The following is a 21,206-nucleotide window of genomic DNA, read 5'->3' as shown; positions in this document are numbered from 1 at the left end:
AGACTATTGGCCTGATTTGAAGAATGTTCATGAGGATCAAAGCTTATCTCGGCTTCTACTCCTATTATTGGTGGTTCAATTGGAAGTTCGTGTGAGAGTGAGTAGCGGAGAGGGTGAGAGCCACGCGCATCGGAAATGCAGGAGAGAGAGAGAGAGAGAGAGAGAGAGAGAGAGAGAGAGAGAGAGAGAGAACACTAGAAACACAAGTGCTCTACAAATGATGCTCTCAATACACAATGATGACTACAAGACCCCAAGCATTGCTTTTATAGAATGTTGGGTTGACGTAGGGCAAAAATGTGTAACTGGTGCAAAAAACAAAAATGGCTAAAAATGTGTGTGCACCCAGCCAGGCTCAAAAATGACCGGCCGAACACGTGCGAAAGTGTCCGCCTGTGCAACCTATGTGTTGTGCAATGGGTGGCCAACCCGGGACAATCACTAGCCATACAAAATGGCAAAGAAACGGTGATGTAACTCTAATACCCCCTCCCCTCTCAGCACCGGATGCTGAGACAACACAGATGAGTCGAAGGTCAGTCCTCCTTGCCTGGTATACGAAACCCAGAAGGTTGCTCCACATAAACTTCTTTATCCAAATCTCCGTTCAGAAAAGCACTTTTGACATCCATCTGGAAGATAGGACAACCAAAGTTGGCTGCAAGAGCAAACACTGTGCGTATGGTAGTCATGCGATCGGTGGGAGCAAAAGTCTCGTCAAAGTCCACGCATGGTCGCTGTGTGAAACCCCAAGTAACAAGTCTGGCCTTGTGTTTGCCGAGGGGCCTAAACCCTAAGAAGAACAAGCAAAAGCGGAAGAAGTCCTACCAACTTATGGGAACCAATCCGATGGGGCCGAGTGACATAAAGGAATTGAAATAAAGTTGGACCCTCACACACAACATAGAATCTGATGGCGTGGCAGTTGTACGAAAAACCCTGATTTTGCATTGACATGATGACGTGACAGACTCTACAGATTTCCACGTTTTGCGCTGATTGCTGACGTGGCAATTGTACAAATTTTCGTGATTTACGTTGGCAGCTTTTTGGCATTGCTTTTGGACTAGATGCTTTTGAGTTTGAAGGCTTTTCCTGTAAACTGCTTTTGGGGCCTAGGGCCTTTCAATATGAGGCCATGGGCTCATTCTCTGGCATGCTTCCTAGAGAAGGTGCAGAGTGTGGAGTACCGGCTTGTACTGTGTTGATGCAATATAAAGAAATACTGAAAGGGGCGCCAAGGTTTGGGCCAATACTCTCTGGGGTGGAATTCCATCATTCCATGTCGCGTGTTGTCCCTCTCTCAATTCAGTTGTTATTGAAGTGCTAAAAGTCTGTTCAGTCTGTTCTTTACTATTGGCACATGGTGCCCGTCTTTTGACAGTGGTATCAGGCATCACGTGTGTGCTTTTCTGAAAGCATACCGGTCCTACAAAATAGCAGACAGAGCAAACAAGAGACTACTGGAATTTCATTTAAAGAATCTTTGTGCCCCGACCCCAGACTTTTTAGCGACTCCCACCCTTACTTCATCGCGCATCAGGCGCGCTCCCGTCTTCACCGCTTATGTCTTGCAGGGCATAAGCCAAAAAGATCACTTGCAAGAGAAGGATCCAATATTTGTTCGAGTCACTGTCTTTCTCAAAAGCAGTGCCATGCAAATGTTGATGTCTATAGCTACCAAGCCGCACACTCCAAGGACTTGGCAAGCTTTCAAGAAAAAATTTTCCCAAAATTATATGGCTTCTGACATCTTTCTTCGGAGTGCAACTTCTGGTAGAGTGGGGTATCCTGAAATGCTTGCCATGGAAACCCTAGCAGATTATAACTTGAAATTTCTAGACATTTCTCACCAGGTGTCTCTTGTAGATAACCTCGAAGGTCCGGTGTGACTGCTATGTCTTGAGACTACCATCACCGCCACAGGAACACTGTCTGTCCAAGAGCTTCTCGACCATGGTGCGGTCAGCTACGACCTTATGGAAGGAACCTAACCCTAAAAAAAAATTTGGTGCAGGTTTCGGGATGGAAAGTCAGTTGACTTTTCGAGCTTGGCTAATGTGAAGCTTGTTTTTTTAAGTTGAGTTTTGTTTGAGAACTTGTTTGATGATCATGTTGGAATTTGTTTGAAATGGATGGTATTTGTTTTAAACCTGTCTTGGTGCCGATTTGAATTGTTTGACTCAGGTTTTAATACTGGTCTCAATGATTGGTGATTTTACTTCCGGGTGGAATACTGAGAAATGATGTTTGAGAATACTTGTTCATACTCATGGCCCGGACCCTTGTGGTTATTTGCGGGGGGAGTATTAAAATGTGTGAACAATGTTGTTTTTACTCATGGCCCGGACCCTTGTGGTTATTTACGGGGGGAGTATTGTTGTTACTCATGGCCCGGACCTGGATGGTTATTTGCGAAGGGAGTATTCAGAAGTCTGAGCAGTGGTTACTCTCACGACCTCCAAACGACGCAAGCTGGGGTCTGGGGGACGTTCGGTTGTAAAAGACCTCTATATCTCATGGCCCGGACCTTTTTAGGTTATTTGCGGGAGGAGTGATGAGGGAGTCGTTGAACAGCTCAAGATGGTTATTTGCGGGGGGCACTTGAACCTCGTGCTTGTCACCCATAGTGACAGTCTACGGTCTACCCATGAGTCTCCCTGAGAGAGCTAAACCAAGATTGTTGGGGAGTCATGTGAGTGGTGGCTCCACTGTCAAGAATCCAAGTACGTGACTGCGATGTAGCAAGAGCGGTCCCCGCCGTCTCGTGAGAGGCCACAACTACAGTCAAGGCTGTCTGTTTCTCCTTGTTGGCCTCTTCTCGCTTCTTCTTTCTGCATTCCGATTCTTTGTGCCCTTTCTTGCGGCAATGGTGACATTCAATGTCCTTCTTCTTCTTCTTCTTCTTACCTTTGCCTTTCTTGTTGCCTCCTTGAGCTATCAAAGCTCCTTCTGCATCAACAGCACCTCCCGCTTTGAATGCGGAGTGCCCCTCGATCTGTCTGAGGGAAGGGAGAATCTCGTCCCAGGTGGGAAAAGAGGTACGTCCAGATGTGAGCAAACTCTGAAAGTAGGGATAAAAGTGTGGGGGAAGCTTGACTAGTAAGAGGCCAGTCATACGTGCCGAGGTGTTTTCGCCTCCGACAGAGACAAGGTCGTCCCAGAGTTCCTGCATGCGCCGGGTCAACTCATCGAGTGAGTTGAAATCCTTGAACTGAACGTTGTACAACTCCTGTTCAAGTGTGAATTGTCTGGCAAACGAGGTCTCCTCAAACTCGTCAAGAATCTGTCTCCACAATGGATGTGCATGCTCCTCTTTGGAAACTTCCTTCGTGATGCGGTCCGAGAGGTTCATCATAAGAAAGGTGAAGACTCGTATGTGCCGATCCACCCACTCGTCGATCTGGTCTAAGTGGCGGTGGGAAGAGTAGGCTTGGTAGCCGAATGAGTGAAATCATTCAACCACTCCCCAAGTCAATCGTAGGCAATGATTGTGCGGACTCGTGTCCTCCACACAGCATAGTTGTGTAAATCCAACTTCTTCTCCTCAGCAAACTGTGTGAGGGAATAATTCTTGGATGTTGCATTGGCAGATGACTACGTAGTCGCAGGAGTGGAAGTGGCCTAGTCGTAGAAGACGTGTTGGACCCCTTCTGGGATTGTTGTTGTTGTCCCTTCTGCTTCGGAGCCGACATGTTGCGTGCTCAAAGAGTGGTCCCAAGGATCAAGGGATAGGATCTCATGTCGCCGTAGAAGGTACCGTCTCCAAAGCTGTAGCAGTCCACAATAACCGCTCGGGCAACCACCGGATGGTGTCCTAACGAGCAATGGAGTGATCGACCACGCAATAGGCAAAAAAATCAGCCTGCTATCCGCCCAAAAAATGCTGCAAAGGGTGCTGAAAACACTGCTATAACAGAGATTTCAGCGTGCCTGTACGCCACCGATCGGTAAGGGAGCTTCGTAGAGGTTCAGATGAGGGGATTCTTGCAGTTTGCAGCCGTCGAGGGGCTTAAAACAGAGAAAAAACAGCAGGTAAAAGATGCCAAAAAATGCCGATCTCATGTAGGTACCTGACCGTGGTGTAGATCTGCAAGACTGCAAGTGTCTGCCGATGCAAGGGCAGATCAGGCAGGTAGAGGCCACTCCCTCGGGTGCACAAGGGCAGAGTTTTACATAAAAAGCAGCAAGACACCAAAAACGCCAACTGACCAAAAAACGCAAATCTGGCCAGCAAAAACGTAGGGCTGATCTGGGGCGAATCTGATGCGATTTGTGGCTGAGGAGAGAGTGCTACTTGCAAGGGATGCAGATCAAGGCCGCAAGAGCACAAATGCAAGGCAAAACTGCAAAAATGCTGATGGTTGCAGAAAACACAGGTTGATGCAAAAGAACGCTAGGCTGAATTTTCAGTGTTCCCACGACAAAAGTGTGAAGAACTGCTAGCACTAGCCTTGGTTGCTGAGATCGATGGTGTCTTCACTTGCTGGCGACTGATACCATGTGAGAGTGACCAGCGGAGAGGGTGAGAGCCAGGCGCTCCGGAAACGCTGGAGAGAGAGAGAGAGAGAGAGAGAGAGAGAGAGAGAGAGAGAACACTAGAAACACAAGTGCTCTGCAAATGATGCTCTCAGTACACAATGATGACTACAAGACCCCAAGCATTGCTTTTACAGAATGTTGGGTTAAGGTAGGGCAAAAATGTGTAACTGATACAAAAAAACATAAAAGCCCAAAAATGGCTAAAGATGTGTGTACACCCAGCCAGGCTCAAAAATGACCAGCCGAACACGTGCTAAAGTGTCCGCCTGTGCAACCTACGTGGTGTGCAACGGGTGGCCAGCCCGGGACAATCACTAGCCGTACAAAATGGCGAAGCAACGGTGGTGTAACCCTAACAGTTTGCAGAGATAGCTTCACCTTTGCTGACTCAAAAAGGAGTTCCTTTTACAGGGACGACAGAGATTGCAGCCTTTGAGACTCTCAAAGAAATGTTACGTTGCCTACTGGACTCGTGTTGGCATTTCGAAGTTTATTCTGATGTTTATGGTCGCAGTTTAGGAGCAGCCTTGATGCAAGAAGGCCATCTGCTTACGAGAGCAGGATGTTTTTACGTCATGGTTGCACAGATTTATGAAAAAAATAGCTAATAGTAGTCTTACTCAATGGCGACACTATTTACTCGGAGCTGATTTTACAGTCTTTACAGATCATCAAAGTTTACGCTACTTTTTGTTGCGGAAGCAACCTTCGGAAAAGCAGATGCAATGGGCTAACATCTTGTCACAGTTTCAGATAGTCCATGTTCAGGGATAGAACAACTTTGTGACAGATGTATTGTCTCGGAACCCCTTGGTTCTGGCTATTTCCGCGATACATCATCGAAGCTTCGAGGATAGTACGCCACAGATCCTGATTTTGCAGATATCTTTCACCAGATACAGAGTGGAGAGATAGTTGCAGGCTAAGCCATACGGGACGGCTATTTGATGTGGAAACAATGTGCGTTACGCAACCTTTGAGGGAAAAGGTTTTGACAAAGTGCCATTGTCCACCTTTTTCCGGCCACTGCGGCATAGATACCACCTTGAAGGGTGTTGACCGTTACTTTTACTGGTCGAGGCTCAAAAAGGATGTGGACGAGTTTGTTGGCAGTTGCTTAGTATGCCAAAAGGTCAAGTTTGACAGGCATGAGGCACCAGGTTTTCTACAGCCTGTACCCATATCCTGCCGTCCTTGGCAAAGCATTGCTATGTATTTTATTTTTCGATCTTCCCAAGACTCAAAGTGGGCATGCTGGCATTTGGACAGTCATCAATAGATTCAGCAAACAGGCCCACTTCATTCCAGTAAAGAACACAGTTAAGCCTGATCATTTGGCGAAACTGTTTGTCTCACAGATTTTTCGAATATATGGCATGCCTAAGTCCATTGCTTTGGAGAGAGATCCCCGGTTTACTAGTTTGTATTGGAGGGCAATCTGGGAGAACATTGGCACGCGGATGCACTTCTCCTCCTCATTCCACCCACAGACAGATGGGCAATTTCAGATAGCCAATTCAATGGTTTTGGATTTATACTTCGGATCAGAAGACTTAACAGGGAAAAGTATTTTCCCTTGGTGGAGTTTGCCTACAACAACAAACGGGGAAGGATCCATTTGAAGTATTCGAGGGTGCTAAGATTCCTAAATTTCTAAGCACCAAATACAAGATTCTTTTTGAAGAAGATTTTTGACAAAGTCTAGAAGGCATGGAAGGCCATCTGATAATTCAAAGGAGGAGAGCTCGTCCTCTTTTGACAATGACCAAATCAACAAGAAAACCAAGGAGTTCAAGGAAGGGAGTCAGGCCGTCAGGTTTGAGACATTTTCGCTACCAGGACACCCATCGAGCCCTTGAGTTTCTACAACCGTTTGACATCGCCTTCTCTGAAGGACGGTTCACAGAACACTCTAGGATGCAAAAGGCGGCATCTTACTTGAAAGGACTGTACAAACATGGTGGTCTACTCTGTTGTTACGCAGAGAAGCACCTGCGACGTGATTAAAATTTCAAGACAATTTTCACGTCAACTTGGATATTAGATGAATATGCACAAGATGTCATTACGGCTTGGCATCACTTGAAAATGATTAATAAAAATACATTGGATGACTACTGCCATAGGTTTTGGGATACTTATTTGTTAGTGTCTTCATTCGGAAGATTACTTCGAAAGACCAGATTGAGAGGTTTTGCTGTGATTTTCTAAAAGGGATTCGAGACTGTTGTCTAAACCAAAAGTTTGACTCTATTCAAAGACTTATGCAACATGCTAAGGAACAATTTGGAACGCATGCCGGCTGATTGACTTATCCTACGGACAGAATAGTATCCACCTCAACAGGGCAAGAGTCTGCCAGCGAAAAGAATGAATCAGGGGAACCGGATGACAACTCGCAGGATTCTGGAGAATCAGATGGTAGCACATCCGAAGGTTTCGACGAACTAAGGGAGCCACATGCAAGTTCATCAGAGGATTCCGGAGAAAGGGGATCAGATGATAATGCGTCTCAGGGTTCCGATGATTGAGACTGACGTGTCAATGGACAGGGGAAGCTAGCAAAGCTACCCAAAGGTCCCAGGGCACAAGGAAAGAAAGAAAAATGAGAATTAGCTCGTAGATCATAGAATTCCCCAAACCCACGATAAAATTTTTGAAGCGGATCAGTATGATCTAGATCTCGATACTTCTATTGCCAAGGTGCTCGCCTCTTGCGAAGTCTCAAGCACGGCATAAGAAGGGAGCCGACAAGTTTCGACGCGACTTGCAACTGAAGGGAGAAGACCGCGTGCTCTTATGGTTTGAGAAGGCACGCCTAAGAAAATGGAAGGGAAAGGAGTAGCTTTTTCCAAAGCTAAAAATGTGGTACTTTGGCTGTTTCCAGATTCAAGAAAAGATAAGTGATGTGTCCTTCAGACTGAAGTTGCCAGATACTTGGAAGATTCACAATATCACAAACGAGAGCGCATAACAATATAAAATATACTCGGATAAATAGAATTTACCACTTAATACTGAAGCCAGAGGATATAGAGAGAAATAGATAAAGAGAGAGATAGATAGTGAGAAGATTGACACAATATTGGGGACCAGAAGATGGGTTGGTCCCCACCCGTAATAGTATCTTTATTACTGAGGAGAAGTCTATACAAGCACTTGAACCGAACATATTACCACGTTCGACCTAGAATAAGACTTGATGGTTCCCGACAGCCTCGGCTTCCTATTCCTAAGGCAAAGCCCTATTCCAAGGAACTTCCGTTCCTTATTCCAAATTCTCAAGAATCAAGGTTCTCGCCTCTAGATCTCACCTTCCAGACTCAGGGCATGGCATCCCTGCAACTCTTTTCCGACTTTGTTCCAGAGTCCTCTTCCCGTAGAACAACTCTGCTTTCCCGGACACGAAGCCCTGCCTTGAGAATCTCAACTTCCGGATCACAACTCGAGAGACTACCTCTCTCCGATCCGTGGATCTACTTCCCAAACTTGGGTACGAAACCCTTGGGCTGATCTGGCTCTGGTTCCTCAGAGCGCTTTCTCCTACAAAGGCTCCTGCCTCCTCTGCTCCTACTCCCTCATTAAGAGGAAGTACACCTGCAAACAAATACTCAGAGTTCATAACATGAAAATCATTACCTTCAAAGTCTCGACGCTCGAAACGCAACTCGGTTCTTGAAAAAGCAATTTCCCGAAAGAGATTTCTACATAGAAAATCCTCTCTTCCAATCCTACACACAAAAGAGGTGTGTTCTCGGGTTCCTTCTCGTAAATCAGCCCCGTCTACGACATTTATGGGCTGAAAACAGAGAAAAAAACAGCAGCTTGTCGCGATGGAAACACGCTCCGTAGGCACCTCTTTGCGAGGGAACTCGTCTTGGCGACATCGGGTACACTTGGGACAGTCATGGGCATCACCGGCAAACGTCTTCTTTGCGGATCTGTAGTAAACGTCTTCTTTGCGGATGAACTCTGTAGTAGCATCTCCTTCTTGCAAAAGCTGATCCTCCTCTCTGAGTGAGGGCATATGATGCTTTTATAGCTCTTGGCCACGGGCACAAATAGCTGCTCGCGTAGAGATCGTTGCCTTTCTTTTCTTTTTTTTTTTGCGTTGTTCTGCCACAAAAAGAGAGAGAGAAAACGCTAGCTGATTTGTTGCCTTATTTATCAAATGGCTGCCCACTTATTAGGTGGACGGCCGGCGTATTTTTAAAAATAGTCTGAATCTACCCAAAAACTCAATAAAACCTTATACGTTAAAAACAATGCTTTCACAGCACTTCCCAGGCGTCCCTGGATGCAATCACATGCACAGTTGCAATGCAGACATAGACTTCCTCGCGGGAAAGCATCTGCTTCCCGAAAGGCAATCCCGCTTTCTCAAAAAAGCATCTGTTTTTCCTCAAAGTTTCCTCTGAACACATCGTCATTCAAGTGCTTGCTTTTTCTTGTGCACAATTCTAACACAGTTTGAATTTCCTCTCGACTATGGATATCCCCTTTCCGATGCACCCGTCACCCACCTTGTGACGCATCAGGAATACCCATCACCTAGTCACTTCCTACCGAACTTACCGTACAATCTCCTTCGCGATGCTCTATGTCACCCATTCTATGACGCATCAGAGATGTCCGTTCCCGGATGGTCGGATACTTCTTCCCGATGCTCCCTGTCACCCATCCAATGTGACGCATCGGAAGTACCCGTTCTTGGTGGCCTTACAGATATTCCCTTTCTCAGTGCTCCCGTCGTTACTTTGAATGACGCACTAGGAATACTATGTACTCGGATGTCACGTGACACATCCAACCCTATGTGTCCATGGACAAGCCACAGCATGATCAGGGTTCAGTCAATCCAATCAAGTCTAGATTAGCAATGATCTGGCACTTTTGTGAGTCTATTCGTAGACCGTGCATGCCCAGTCACTTAGTGTAGATGCATATCCTCTGGTTGCACACAACATGATCATAAGCATTCCCATCAGAATCAGTCAGGGGAATTTTCCAATGCATTTAGCCTATTTTCCCTATTTTTGGTATTTTCACTTATTATTTTTAAGTGACTTCCCAACAAAAGTAGGTAGGGCAATTTTGCTAAGTTAATATATAAGCAAACCCAAGTTAGCACTTTCTAGCAGAAGAGGCAGCAGGAGCACATGCTCAACAAGCACCTTCTCAGTAGAACCCCAGCAGGAACCCCTAGCGTTTCTGGTCCCCATCCTCGCCACACATCAACCTTAGCGTTTTCAGCTTGGATCATCGCCAGCAGTACAAGATCATTGGCGTTTTTGCACCAGCATCTCCCCGCCATCACCAGCATCCCTAGCATTTGCCTTATCAAGGGAAATCACCAGCAGATTTACCAGACAGCCTAGCGTTTTTACTAACGCTAGCAGATCAGTTCAGCGTTTTCATTTTCAGCCTGTTTTGAAGCAAATGCAGCAGCGTTTTCAGCCTTCAGATCGGTAGTAGATTCAGCCCTAGAAGCATTGCAGAAGACCCCCAATTTCAGCCCATAAAAACGCAGCCAAAACAGTCAATTTAAGCCACCGAAACAGTCCCGAAATTCAGCAGATAGAAGACCACAGATTTCAGCCCTAAAGTCGTCGTCGTCATCACCGTCGTCCTCATCGGCATAGTCTCAAGTTGCATCAGTCCATTGCATCCGCATTGTACCACTTTGTGCAATCATAAGTAGACCACTCTCGCCGACGAGAGTGGGGCCTTCGGAGGAGGGTTTTACGTCTCTGGTGTCGTATCTCTCTTCTCTCTCTATCTCTCAGTCTCATACACTTGCACGCATAGTGTCCATTCACTTTGTTTGTGATCATAGCACTTTCCATTTAGAACGGAAGGCTCTCCCTTCCATAAGAACTAAAAGGAACCTTGAGCACAGTTCGGAGCACTCATCTTGAGCAAAGCGCAAACAATCATTCCGCTGCACCTAACATTGGTATCAAAGCTTTGGAAGTGTTCTGTACTACTCAAGGGAAGAACCACAAGAATTTGTTTTTGCTTGTTGAGGTCGCACGAACCCAAGTTCGCTTGGGCGTGTCGATTCCTAATCGTGTTTTCTTGAAGAGTGACAAGAATCCCAAGAAAGAAGGGCTTGTCCAGCCTCCCCTTGTGTCTCTTTTCACTCGTTGAAAGCGGACCGTGCACTTAGCGGCCGGCCAATCAACGTGAGGTGGGAAAAAGCAACCTTGGTGTGAGCGCAAGGTTGCCAAGGGGTGCACCCGCAGAAAGGAGTAGAACTCGGGTGAAGAGAAGATCCTTCTCAAACGCGGTTTGCAAGCGAAAGAAAACCTCAAGAACCTCAAGACCCTCAAGAACCCAAGTTCTCGCGAACTTAAGAACCCAAGATCATAGTGCATGGTCGTCACGCGCAGCGGAATGGATACTTCGCATACAGGTGATGAGCATGAGAGAGGCGACGAAGACGTTTCCCCACCAGGAGATGATTTCTTCAACCCTCCCCCTTCGCCATCTACGCCACCAAGTGCACCAAACCCTATGGAGACAATGGTCCAGCAAATGATGGCCATGATGGATTGACAAGAAGCAACTCGCCTTGCTTTAGAACGCGAGCGCGGCGAACGCAAAGAACGAAAACAACAAAGAAAGACAGAAGAGGCGGCACGAAGCGCAGCCATTGAGGCCGAGCGTGCAGCTCAAAGAGTGGCTTTGAAGATTGAGCGTGAAGCTCAACGAGAACGCCGCACTCAAGAATTGATTCGGGAAGTACTTGCTTCAAAGTCCGAGCTACCCAAAGATCGTGGGAGTTCATCAAGTGGCGCAAGCCACGATTTGGACTCCAACAACCCGGTCACAGAGAAGTTGCCCTTCAGTAAGTATAACGGTAAGATGGATGCTACGGTTATTCATTCTTGGTTGCATCAATTTAACGCTTATTTTGCAACAACTAAGAAGACAAGAATTAGCAAAGTTTTGACGGCAGCTATGTACCTTGCCGGTGATGCCATCAATTGGTACCACGCATGGCAAGAGGCATAGCTAGCCGCGCACCTAAAGGAAGCCGACGGATTCACGCCCCTTTCCTTCAATTGGGCTGATTTCCAAGACAAGCTCAAGGCGTGGTTTATGCCACCTTAGTACCTCGCACGATTGAAGGACGATTGGCGCTCTCTCAAGCAAAATGGTATGCCAATCATGTCTTTTTCTAATCGTGTTTCGCAGCTAGGCACTCAATTACGAAAATCGGTAGATGAGCGCAAAGAGGCTTTTCTCTTTGGATTGGACGAGTATATCAAGTATGATGTCGAGGTTCTCGATCCAATCGATCTCAACAAGGCGATAGCGATTGCTCTCGCACAGGAGATGAAGCGCAACAAGGGAAAGCCTAAGGAGAACAAGACTTCCACAAGTACCTCGCAGACTTCTCAGAATCCTCAGAACGGTAAGAACAGTAAGAATGGTAGGAATGATAACTCTTCTAACCAATCTTCCAACAGTCTCTTAGCAAAGAATTCTTCCAATGAATCTAAGGGTAAGGCTAACACAATTGCTAAACCTAAGCTTACTCCATATGAAAAGGTAGCACAAGGAATTGTAGGAGGATACATCACGTCGGAAGAGCAAAGCACTTATTCTAAAGAAGGTCGTTGTTTTCATTGTCACATTAAGGGTCACATAAAAAGAGCATATCCTAAGCTTGAATCGAATGAATCTACAGAACCTACAGCACCCACTTCCTCTGTCAATGCAATGAATGATAACACGAGTGTGCCCCAAGTTTCTCAGGACCCTCCCATTGATGATTCTCTCATTAAATGTTATGGTCGTACGTCGGGGCACCGTTTTGTCATATTGTTTGACCCAGGTAGTATGCATGGTGTGATCCGTTCCTCTCTTGTTGAGAGAGCCCGCCTCGAAGTTAGTCTGAGATCTCCTATCGAGATCTCTGGCTTTCGTCCCGGTATGGACGCTCTCATCACCGAGGAGTGCCTTGATGTGTTGTTCGCAATTCAACAAACTGCCTTCACTAGAAGATTTGTTGTTTCTCCTCTCTCAGGATGTGATATGATTTTGGGCATTCGACGGTTTCGTGATAATGACGCTCTCATGGATTTTAAGACTAACACTATAACTCTCAATGCCACAAGTGGTTCTCCAATTGTCATTCATGGAGAGGACATTGCTCATTCTCCATCTCTCGTTGCTAATATGCAGGACAAGATTGCAAGGATTCAAGAGAAAGAGACTCTCTGTCTTTTTTTTTCCACAGCATGACACAGAATTTGCATGATTATGAGAAGCATGATGATTTGATTGACAATGATTTGCATGATGATTTGGATGATAATGACAAGTATGATGATTTCCATGATCAAGATGTGATTTCTCACAAGCATGATGAGTTGCATGAAGAAGATGTGATTGTTCACAAGGATGATGTGTTAGTGGATGCTTTTTCTAGCGAAGCTAACCTCGTTGCAGATTCGATCAATCACGACGAAGCGATTTTGGCTCTCGAGCCTCGGTCTCAAGAACCCTCACAGGAAGTATTATGTGTTCGCATGATTGATATGCACACATTGTTCGAATGTTTCATTCGTGATCATTTCCTATATTTTAGTCAGCATCGTTATGTGATCCCTTTTCCTAGGCATGCCATATTGTATGTTGAGCACGTTTCTCTCATGGATGAGCACGAAATTCAAATGTATGCGGATTTTTCATGAAAAGCTGAAAAGTATGTATGTCAGGAAGTCACATTCCATGTCTCTTCCTTGGCATGACACAGTTTCCGAACGAGCACATGAAAGTATGAGCACCAAGCATGGGCATTTCCGTTGAGAATTGCCACAGTTGATTGCTTTAGATCATAAGAGAATGATTCAATCTCATTGTTTGCATGTGTTTGATGAACGGGTTGTCACTCCGTCTCTATGTTCATCTACATTGCATACACAGTCTTTGAGGAAGACAAGATTTTTTCCACTCACTTTACATGGAATAGGTATGTTCATGGTTTTGTGTTAAAAGTGGTTTCAGGAATTTTCAGCCATGGAGATTCTTGAAGAAGGAAGAAGCAGGACTCGAAACGACGTTGAAGCATCGAAGGAGCCACAGAAGACTTTGTGTCGCTTTCGGCGCGGCCCAAAGAAGCAAGCGTTGCAAACCTTTATGAAGTTCAAGTACCGCACGACCCACACGACAGAGTGGGCCGGCGAAGAGTCCCTTCCAAGATTTTGGATGCTATTGGCGATCTCCCTCGACGCCATACAATTCGGTACCAGTACCTCACTTTGAAAAGGAGGGGATGTCACGTGACACATCCAACCCTATGTGTACGTGGACAAGCTACAGCATGATCAAGGTTCAATCAATCCAATCAAGTCTAGATTAGCAGTGATCTGGCACTTTTGTGAGTCTATTCGTAGACCGTGCATGCCCAGTCACTTAGTGTAGATGCATATCCTCTGGTTGCACATAGCATGATCATAAGCATTCCCATCAGAATCAGTCAGGTGAATTTTCCAATGCATTTAACCTATTTTCCCTATTTTTGGTATTTTCACTTATTATTTTTAAGTGACTTCCCAACAAAAGTAGGTAGGGTAATTTTGCTAAGTTAATATATAAGCAAACCCAAGTTAGCACTTTTTGGTAGAAGAGGTAGCAGGAGCACATGCTCAACATGCACCTTCTCAGCAGAACCCAGCAGGAACCCCTAGCGTTTTTGGTCCCATCCTTGCTACACATCAGCCTTAGCGTTTTCAGCTTGGATCATCGCCAGCAGTACCAGATCATTGGCGTTTTTGCACCAGCATCTTCCCGCCATCACCAGCATCCCTAGCGTTTGCCTTATCAAGGGAAATCACCAGCAGATTTACCAAGCAGCCTAGCGTTTTTACTAACGCTAGCAGATCAGTTCAGCGTTTTCATTTTCAGCCTGTTTTGAAGCAAATGCAGCAGCGTTTTCAGCCTTCAGATCTGTAGCAAATTCAGCCCTAGAAGCATTGCAGAAGACCCCCAATTTCAGCCCACAAAAACGCAACCAAAACAGTCATTTTCAGCCACTAAAACAGTCCCGAACTTCAGCAGATAGAAGACCACAGATTTCAGCCCTAAAGTCGTCGTCGTCATCACCGTCGTTGTCATCAGCATAGTCCCAAGTTGCATCAGTCCATTGCATCCGCATTGTACCACTTTGTGCAATCATAAGTAGACCACTCTCGCCGACGAGAGTGGGGCCTTCGAAGGAGGGTTTTACAACATCTCTGGTGTCGTATCTCTCTTCTCTCTCTATCTCTCAGTCTCAAACACTTGCACGCATAGTGTCCATTTACTTTGTTTGTGATCATAGCACTTTCCATTAAGAACGGAAGGCTCTCCCTTCCATAAGAACTAAAAGGAACCTTGAGCAAAGTTCGAAGCACTCATCTTGAGCAAAGCGCAAACAATCATTCCGCTGCACCTAGCATCGGATGTCTCCAGTGAGAAAAACCCTCTCACTTACAATTCCAATAATTCATTCAGAATTATTTTTCCTTGGTGTAACCAAGCGAGAAAACCATCTCACTTATAAATCCAATAATTCATTTAGAATTATTTTTCTGTCAGATAAAGATAAAGCCAATTTAGCAACACACAATGCTTTTCATGTGAGTGTTTTGAAACCTTTCAAGGGTGAGGTGCACTCGACAAGGAGCCAGAGGAGCAACCTAAAGTAGAAGAGAGCGAGGAGATACTCGTTTCGGAACAGATACTGGCTCAGAAGGAAAGGAAAGTGAACGGTGATTCTTAGTCAAGAACTATCTCGCATTAACTGCGAAGTGGATAGAGGAGAAGCACCTAGCAAATACTCCTCAGATTTGGAACTTTACCTTGAGATTTTCGGTTCAGCTTCGACTATTCTGAGAGATCTCGTGGATCAGCAAGGTTGAATTTGGTGCAAACGGGACTGCACAAGAGGGGAGTCACTCCGCTCCTTTGTCACAGATTAACTGAATGGAAGTCACTGATTTTCCTTTGGATTTCAGGGATACTGATGGGCTGACAGTATTCTGCTAGATGACTTTATGAAAGAAGTACTTCGAAATGGAAATTTCAGAGAATGAATTTACTTTTTTGTGCTCACTCATGTGATTGTATCTGAGTGCAGGTTTGCGAGACGGAATGGCTGTAGCATTTCGGTCTTGCGAGACTATGGACATGATCGCAATTAGGATTAGTTAATCCGACATCAGTGAGGTCCTATGTGGATCTAGATGCGATTGCTAAATATGTTGCAAGAAAATCATGGTCTTGAGAATCTCTATAGACATAATCGCAATAAGAATTATTAAATCCGACATGAGCGAGGTTCGGGATGGATCTAGATGCGATTACTAAATACATTGCTGGCAGTCATGGTCTGAGATTTGGAATGAAATTTTCTGTGATTGATTTGATTTGAATGAGATGTGAATGTTCAGTGACTGTGTCTAGTGCATCGCCACTTAGAGTCAGTGTCTACTCAATTGGTTTATGGACTTTGTCTATTTTGCAGGCATAATCGAGGGCAATTACAATTCTTTCAAGAAGGGGGTATGTCACAAAATGACGACGTGGCAGCACTACCCGAATGCAAACAGCTGATGATGTGGCAGCTATACAATAGACCTGCGATTTATGCTGGCAACAATACGAAAACTCCAGAAAATGCAATGACATGCTGACGTGGTAGGTAGTACGGATTTTCGAGTTTTGCATTGACAGGTGCTGACGTGGCATACTGTACGGAATTCTGCAAATTACGTTGACTACTTTTTTGCAGTTTTTGGGCCTAAAAGCTTTTGGGATAATTTGCTTTTGAGTTCAACTGTTTCTGGGGCTCTGCTTTTAGGGCATCCCTTGTAAGAATAAATAAGCCCTAAGGGCCTCACTCTCCAGGGCATCTAGACGCAGAGTCTGAGAGCAAAGGTCCCTTGGGAGTTGTGCTTTGCAATGATTAATGATAAAGAAATACCGAAAGGGCGGTAGACTTTGGGGCCAATACCTCTAGGCACGGAACTACGTCGGGCCGTGTCGACTCTCTCTCTCTCTCTCTCTCTCTCTCTCTCTCTCTCTCTCTCTCTCTCTCTCTCTCTCTCTCTCTCTCTCTCTCTCTCTCTCTCTCTCTCTCTCTCTCTCTCTATATATATATATATATATATATATATATATATGTAGGGTTTACGAGCAGCGTCGAAGTGGTCCTCCCCTGGTGAAGGGCGGCCCTGTGGGAGGGCGTTAGGATCTAGCCCTGCCTTGCCCTGCCCTAGACAAGCACGTCCGCGTCAGTCGCCCCACAGATTTTCAGCAGCTACAGGTCATGACCTGTCCGGGAGCAGGTCCACAGCAGTAGAGGCCCACGTTTTGTGACAGAAACGCAACAGTACAGGTCCGCGCGCAGTCCTACTGTCTCGCCGTTACCAGTCTCGCAGTTGTCTCGCCATTACCTGTCTCGCCCCTACCTGCAGTTACCTCACCCCTCGACAGAGTCAGATTGTCGAGGTTTCTGTGGTACACATCATCGAGATGCTCACTGGCTTCACATTTTGACAAGCCTACAAGAGGCTATTCACACAAACTTGTTGGTCTTTCTCGAAGTGATTGGTTGCCGACAGTTTTCTTAACCCGATGCCATGTCCACCCCTAGCACACCAGCTCTTCGCCCACGAAAGAGCTTTCTTGCCGTGGCAGCCGCACCCAAGAAGGATCATGTTGCCCGTCAGGAAGCACGGATCTCGGCCCTTGAGGCCCAAATTCATGAGCTCATGGCAAAAAATGTGGCTCTCAAGCAACGCTGCAGAAGCTTGAGAACACGCAGGAAATAGAAAGTCAAGCTTTTATTGCGAAAGCACGAGAAGTTAAAGCCTCCCTTACCGAGTCTGTCACATAGGAGTATATGAAGTTACACATGGTATCACAAAGAGGATCGACATCAAGCTACAAGCAGCCCTTACGGAACGTCAGTTGCGGGAATCCCTCCGCCTTAAGGTTAGGATTGGGGGGCTCCCATCACCTTGGTGTACCGACGAGGACACTCTTGAAGAAGGAATTATCAAGCTTAATGAAATACTTCAACCAGTCAATATCGAGCCCAACGCAATCTCCTGGATCAATGATACAAATAGGCGCTTGCAACATGGGCAATGCACCCTTACCCTCAAGGACAAAGAAAAGCGTCTGAAGCTATTACGCCAATCACGCTTCCTCAAGGGAACAAAGTTCTGGATTGCCGAGGAATTGACAACTAATCAACTCAAACTCAAAGGAAGCGAGCTCAAGAAGATGCAGGACGCCCACAAACAAGGCAAATGGGCAGTCTATCGAGATGAACAAGCCATCATCCAAGATTTTCGAACTTCTAAGAAGACCGCACCGCAATTGGCTAAAGATACCCCTTAGGTTTCTCTCTCTTACTTTACCCCTCCTTATTCCCGTTTTGTGTTAGTCTCCCAAAAGCTAGATTTTCCAGTATATATTTCACCCAACTGATTTGTATCAATCATATGATGAGCCACTTTGTAATGTTTTCCATTTGGTCCCATAGGTCATATCTGACCTCCAAGGACGATAATCAATCTCTCTCTCTCTCTCTCTCTCTCTCTCTCTCTCTCTCTCTCTCTCTCTCTCTCTCTCTCTCTCTCTCTCTATTGAAGTTCGGTGATTATGAAGTTTTTGTTCGTGTGTTGCTATTGATTTCTCGCTTGGAGTGTCCAAGCCTGTTACACTCACCCAACCCTGAATTGTCAAGAAGATTGCTTTGGGCTTTGCAGGATTCGTCGACTAAATCCACGTGTCGCCACTAAAGGGATCGGATTCTTCGTAGGAGGAAAATCGATTGAGCTCTGATACCACTGTAACAGACTTGGACACCCCAAGTCCGGAATCTGGCACGACACACGAGAGAAACACTACACAAACTATCACAATTCAAAAGAGTCGACACGGCTCGGCGTAGTTCCGTGCCCAAAGGTATTGGCCCCAAAGTCTAGCGCCCCTTTCAACATTTATTTTTATATTAATGCTTGAGCAAAGTTACAAAGTCCGAGGGTCCTCTCTACTCAGTCCTCTTCAGCAAGCCTGAGAGGAAGAGAGGCCCTAGGTATTTAAAGGCCCATGGCCTCTCAAAAGCAGTACATGAAAAGCTTCAAACTCAAAAGCATCTTGTCCCAAAATTAGCGCTCCCAAAAGCTGGCAGCACAAATCGCGGAAACCCATACAGCTGCCACATCATCACTCAATGCAAAACGTGGAACGTCCGTACAACTGCCACGTCAACACTTCCTACACGATTTTCATCTTTTTGGCTTATTTTTAATAGCCTTGTGTCCCTTGGACCCCGTCGAAAAGGGACCATAAGTTGGGACAACTTATAAAGTCATTTTTCATCTGCTAGGTGGTCCTGCCACGTCATCACTTTGTGGCAATCTACCCTTTAGGCCATGCCACACCATCACTTTGTGACATTCAACCTGCCGATTCATCGGTAACTCTTGGAATAGTCGGTGCTGACCCAAAAGCTTCAAGGTAAAGCTGTAAAATATGACGAGTATTTGCTAGGTCCTCCTCCTCCATCCACTTGGCATCCAAAGCCAGATAGTTCGTGAACTTGACTCAATACCATCGTGTCAACTTAATTTGCACTTTCCTTTCCTTGTGAGACAGAACCTGTTCTAATATGAGAATCTCCTTTGTCTCCTCTACTTCGGGCTGCTCCTCTAGTCTCAAAATCAAATCTATGACTTGCCAGAAGCGGTTGATCCGATGACATCTCGCTGTGCTTGAAAAGTGGATTCTCTGCAAAATTTAACAGTCCTAAGATTAAATTCGCTGAATTTTGACTTTCTTACTGATCTTGGGATGCCTCTAGAAAACAATTATCCCTCGAGCCTCAATCGATCGGAGCTACGGAAGCCTTTCAGATCCCTGTTGCGTGTGAATATGCCCCCTTGGAGAGGATGGCCAAAATAAAGGCGCCTAATTAACCCCTAAAGGGCACTATGTGTGTAAAGAGCTCTAAAAACCCAAGCTATGGCATGCAGAGAAGATTCGACAGGGTAAGAGAGAGAGAGAAAGGAACTCATAGCGCCTTATACGGGCATCAAATGAGGCTCTCCCTTAGAGGCCCACTAATGATCATGATGCAGGGTCCTCAGATTAAATAGTGGCAGCCCCATACGTTTTTGGGGTGAGCTACTGCGCAGAGCTTGGGAGGTTGCCCTGAATTTTCAATGGGGGCTCGTTTAAGCACTCCATACATCTCACAAGCTTTTTTAACTGAAAGGAGCAGGTTGTATAAATCATGTTGTGATTTCTTCTTCCAAATATATAGAGCTTCATGACCCACAGTAGATGTGCCTTTCCCCTCACTGTGGAATATGGGCCTCTACGTCAAATCCTGAGGGCCTTTGGTGTTGAACTCCCCACCCCTTTGGAGGGTCTATGGGGGTGCCCTCTAACAGAACTTTACTGGATGATATTTACGATGGCAGCCTGTATCTAAGTTTGGTCGAAAGACACTTTTTTAGTGCCACGCGATTATATTGATGGTTTGTTGGCCTTCATGTTCAATAGGGCATGTGTGAGGGATTTCCTCAGACTTAGAGTACGTTTACGATTGTACCACCACTCAAGTCTGGAGATCCGACCCTGCCAACTAACTATTGTATTATCATCAATGGCCACTTTCTCCATTGTACACCTCATTGGCCCTCATGTTTTGTTTTGAGATGATGTATTATGTGATGCTGATGATGATGAGGATGTAGAATAGGCTTACACACCTACCCAGGTACCCTCATCTATTCCACTACGGCCCAAAATTCAGTTAAATAAATGGCCACGAGGTCCAGGATCCATCTGGATGATATCCCTGCAAAAGAAGCATTGTTGCACCATTGATTGGAATGTGACGTCAGTGAGAGAGCAGAAAGATCCAAATGCAGGAACCAGCTGATGCGGTAGCCAAGGTGCATACAGATGTTGAGCTCGGTGCACACAACTCAATGTAGTCGAAGTGAGACACATGTCGGATCCTCTGACCATCTCAAGCACAGCATAATCGGTTCACTTCACTACACAGATCCAATGCTTTGTCTGCAAGTGAGCTCCAAAAAAAACAAGGGGGACTTGTGAGAGGTAGTAACATCTCCCAAAGATCTATACCTCCATGAGTGTGTGTGTGTGTGTGTGTGTGTGAGAGAGAGAGTTCAATCGAGGCAGGCAATGAAAGCGCGCGCGCGCGCAGAGAGAGAGAGGAGAGGAGAGAGAGAGAGAGAGAGAGATGGATGCACCTGGCTCTCCCTCACGAGTTAGCACAATGCAGAAGCGTAGCGGGCAGAATGCAAGACGCGAACCACCATCAAGGCGAGCCCAGGTAGATCCATTGGAGCGCTCGCTTATGGTTGCCTGGGATCTCTCTGTGTCCGGTAGGCTGTCCACGACCGACGCTCAATTCATACCCGCTCGGACGTGTGCCAAAAGGAAGGCCGCTGACGTCACAAAACCGATCTAGACAGCTCGCGCGCTGCAATCTGGAAATAGAGGTTGAAGTTTGAACCCAACACCTCACGGAACTCCTGAGTTTCAGACGGGAACGGTGGAAATCCACTCCTCTCCCCTCTTCACAGCAGGCGACAACAATGAAATAAAGCATCGACTCGAAC

The 21,206-nt window shown here is 45.9% G+C and overlaps 2 protein-coding genes across 4 annotated transcripts in view; both read right to left on the bottom strand.

The window, feature by feature from the left end:
- LOC147433535 (uncharacterized) overlaps positions 1-20,999 on the bottom strand; it is a 37,434-nt gene extending 16,435 nt beyond the window's left edge. The window contains exons 1-3 of one of the 3 annotated variants that reach the window (XM_086490211.1): positions 20,835-20,999; positions 20,519-20,637; positions 20,325-20,413 (exon numbers count right to left, since the gene is read on the bottom strand). The gene's annotated coding sequence lies outside the window, so the exon portion shown is untranslated. The remainder of the gene's footprint in view (positions 1-20,324; positions 20,414-20,518; positions 20,638-20,834) is intronic. The other 2 variants (XM_086490210.1, XM_086490209.1) reach the window with 2 other exon arrangements.
- Positions 2,645-3,355, bottom strand: LOC147433536 (uncharacterized). The gene has a single exon (XM_086489515.1). The coding sequence runs from the start codon at positions 3,353-3,355 to the stop codon at positions 2,645-2,647; it is 711 nt and encodes a 236-aa protein (XP_086345641.1).
- Positions 21,000-21,206: the final 207 nt, after the last annotated feature.

The sequence above is a fragment of the Adiantum capillus-veneris genome, chromosome 19 (genome assembly GCF_014529385.1).
Source record: "Adiantum capillus-veneris isolate H3 chromosome 19, ASM1452938v2, whole genome shotgun sequence".
In the NCBI taxonomy this organism is placed as follows: Eukaryota; Viridiplantae; Streptophyta; class Polypodiopsida; order Polypodiales; family Pteridaceae; genus Adiantum; species Adiantum capillus-veneris.
This window is presented reverse-complemented; position numbering and strand designations above follow the sequence as displayed.

What these genes read in the sequence shown, in the direction of transcription:
- LOC147433536 (XM_086489515.1), bottom strand. Translation starts at nt 3,355, where the DNA reads ATGAACCTCTCGGACCGCATCACGAAGGAAGTTTCCAAAGAGGAGCAT.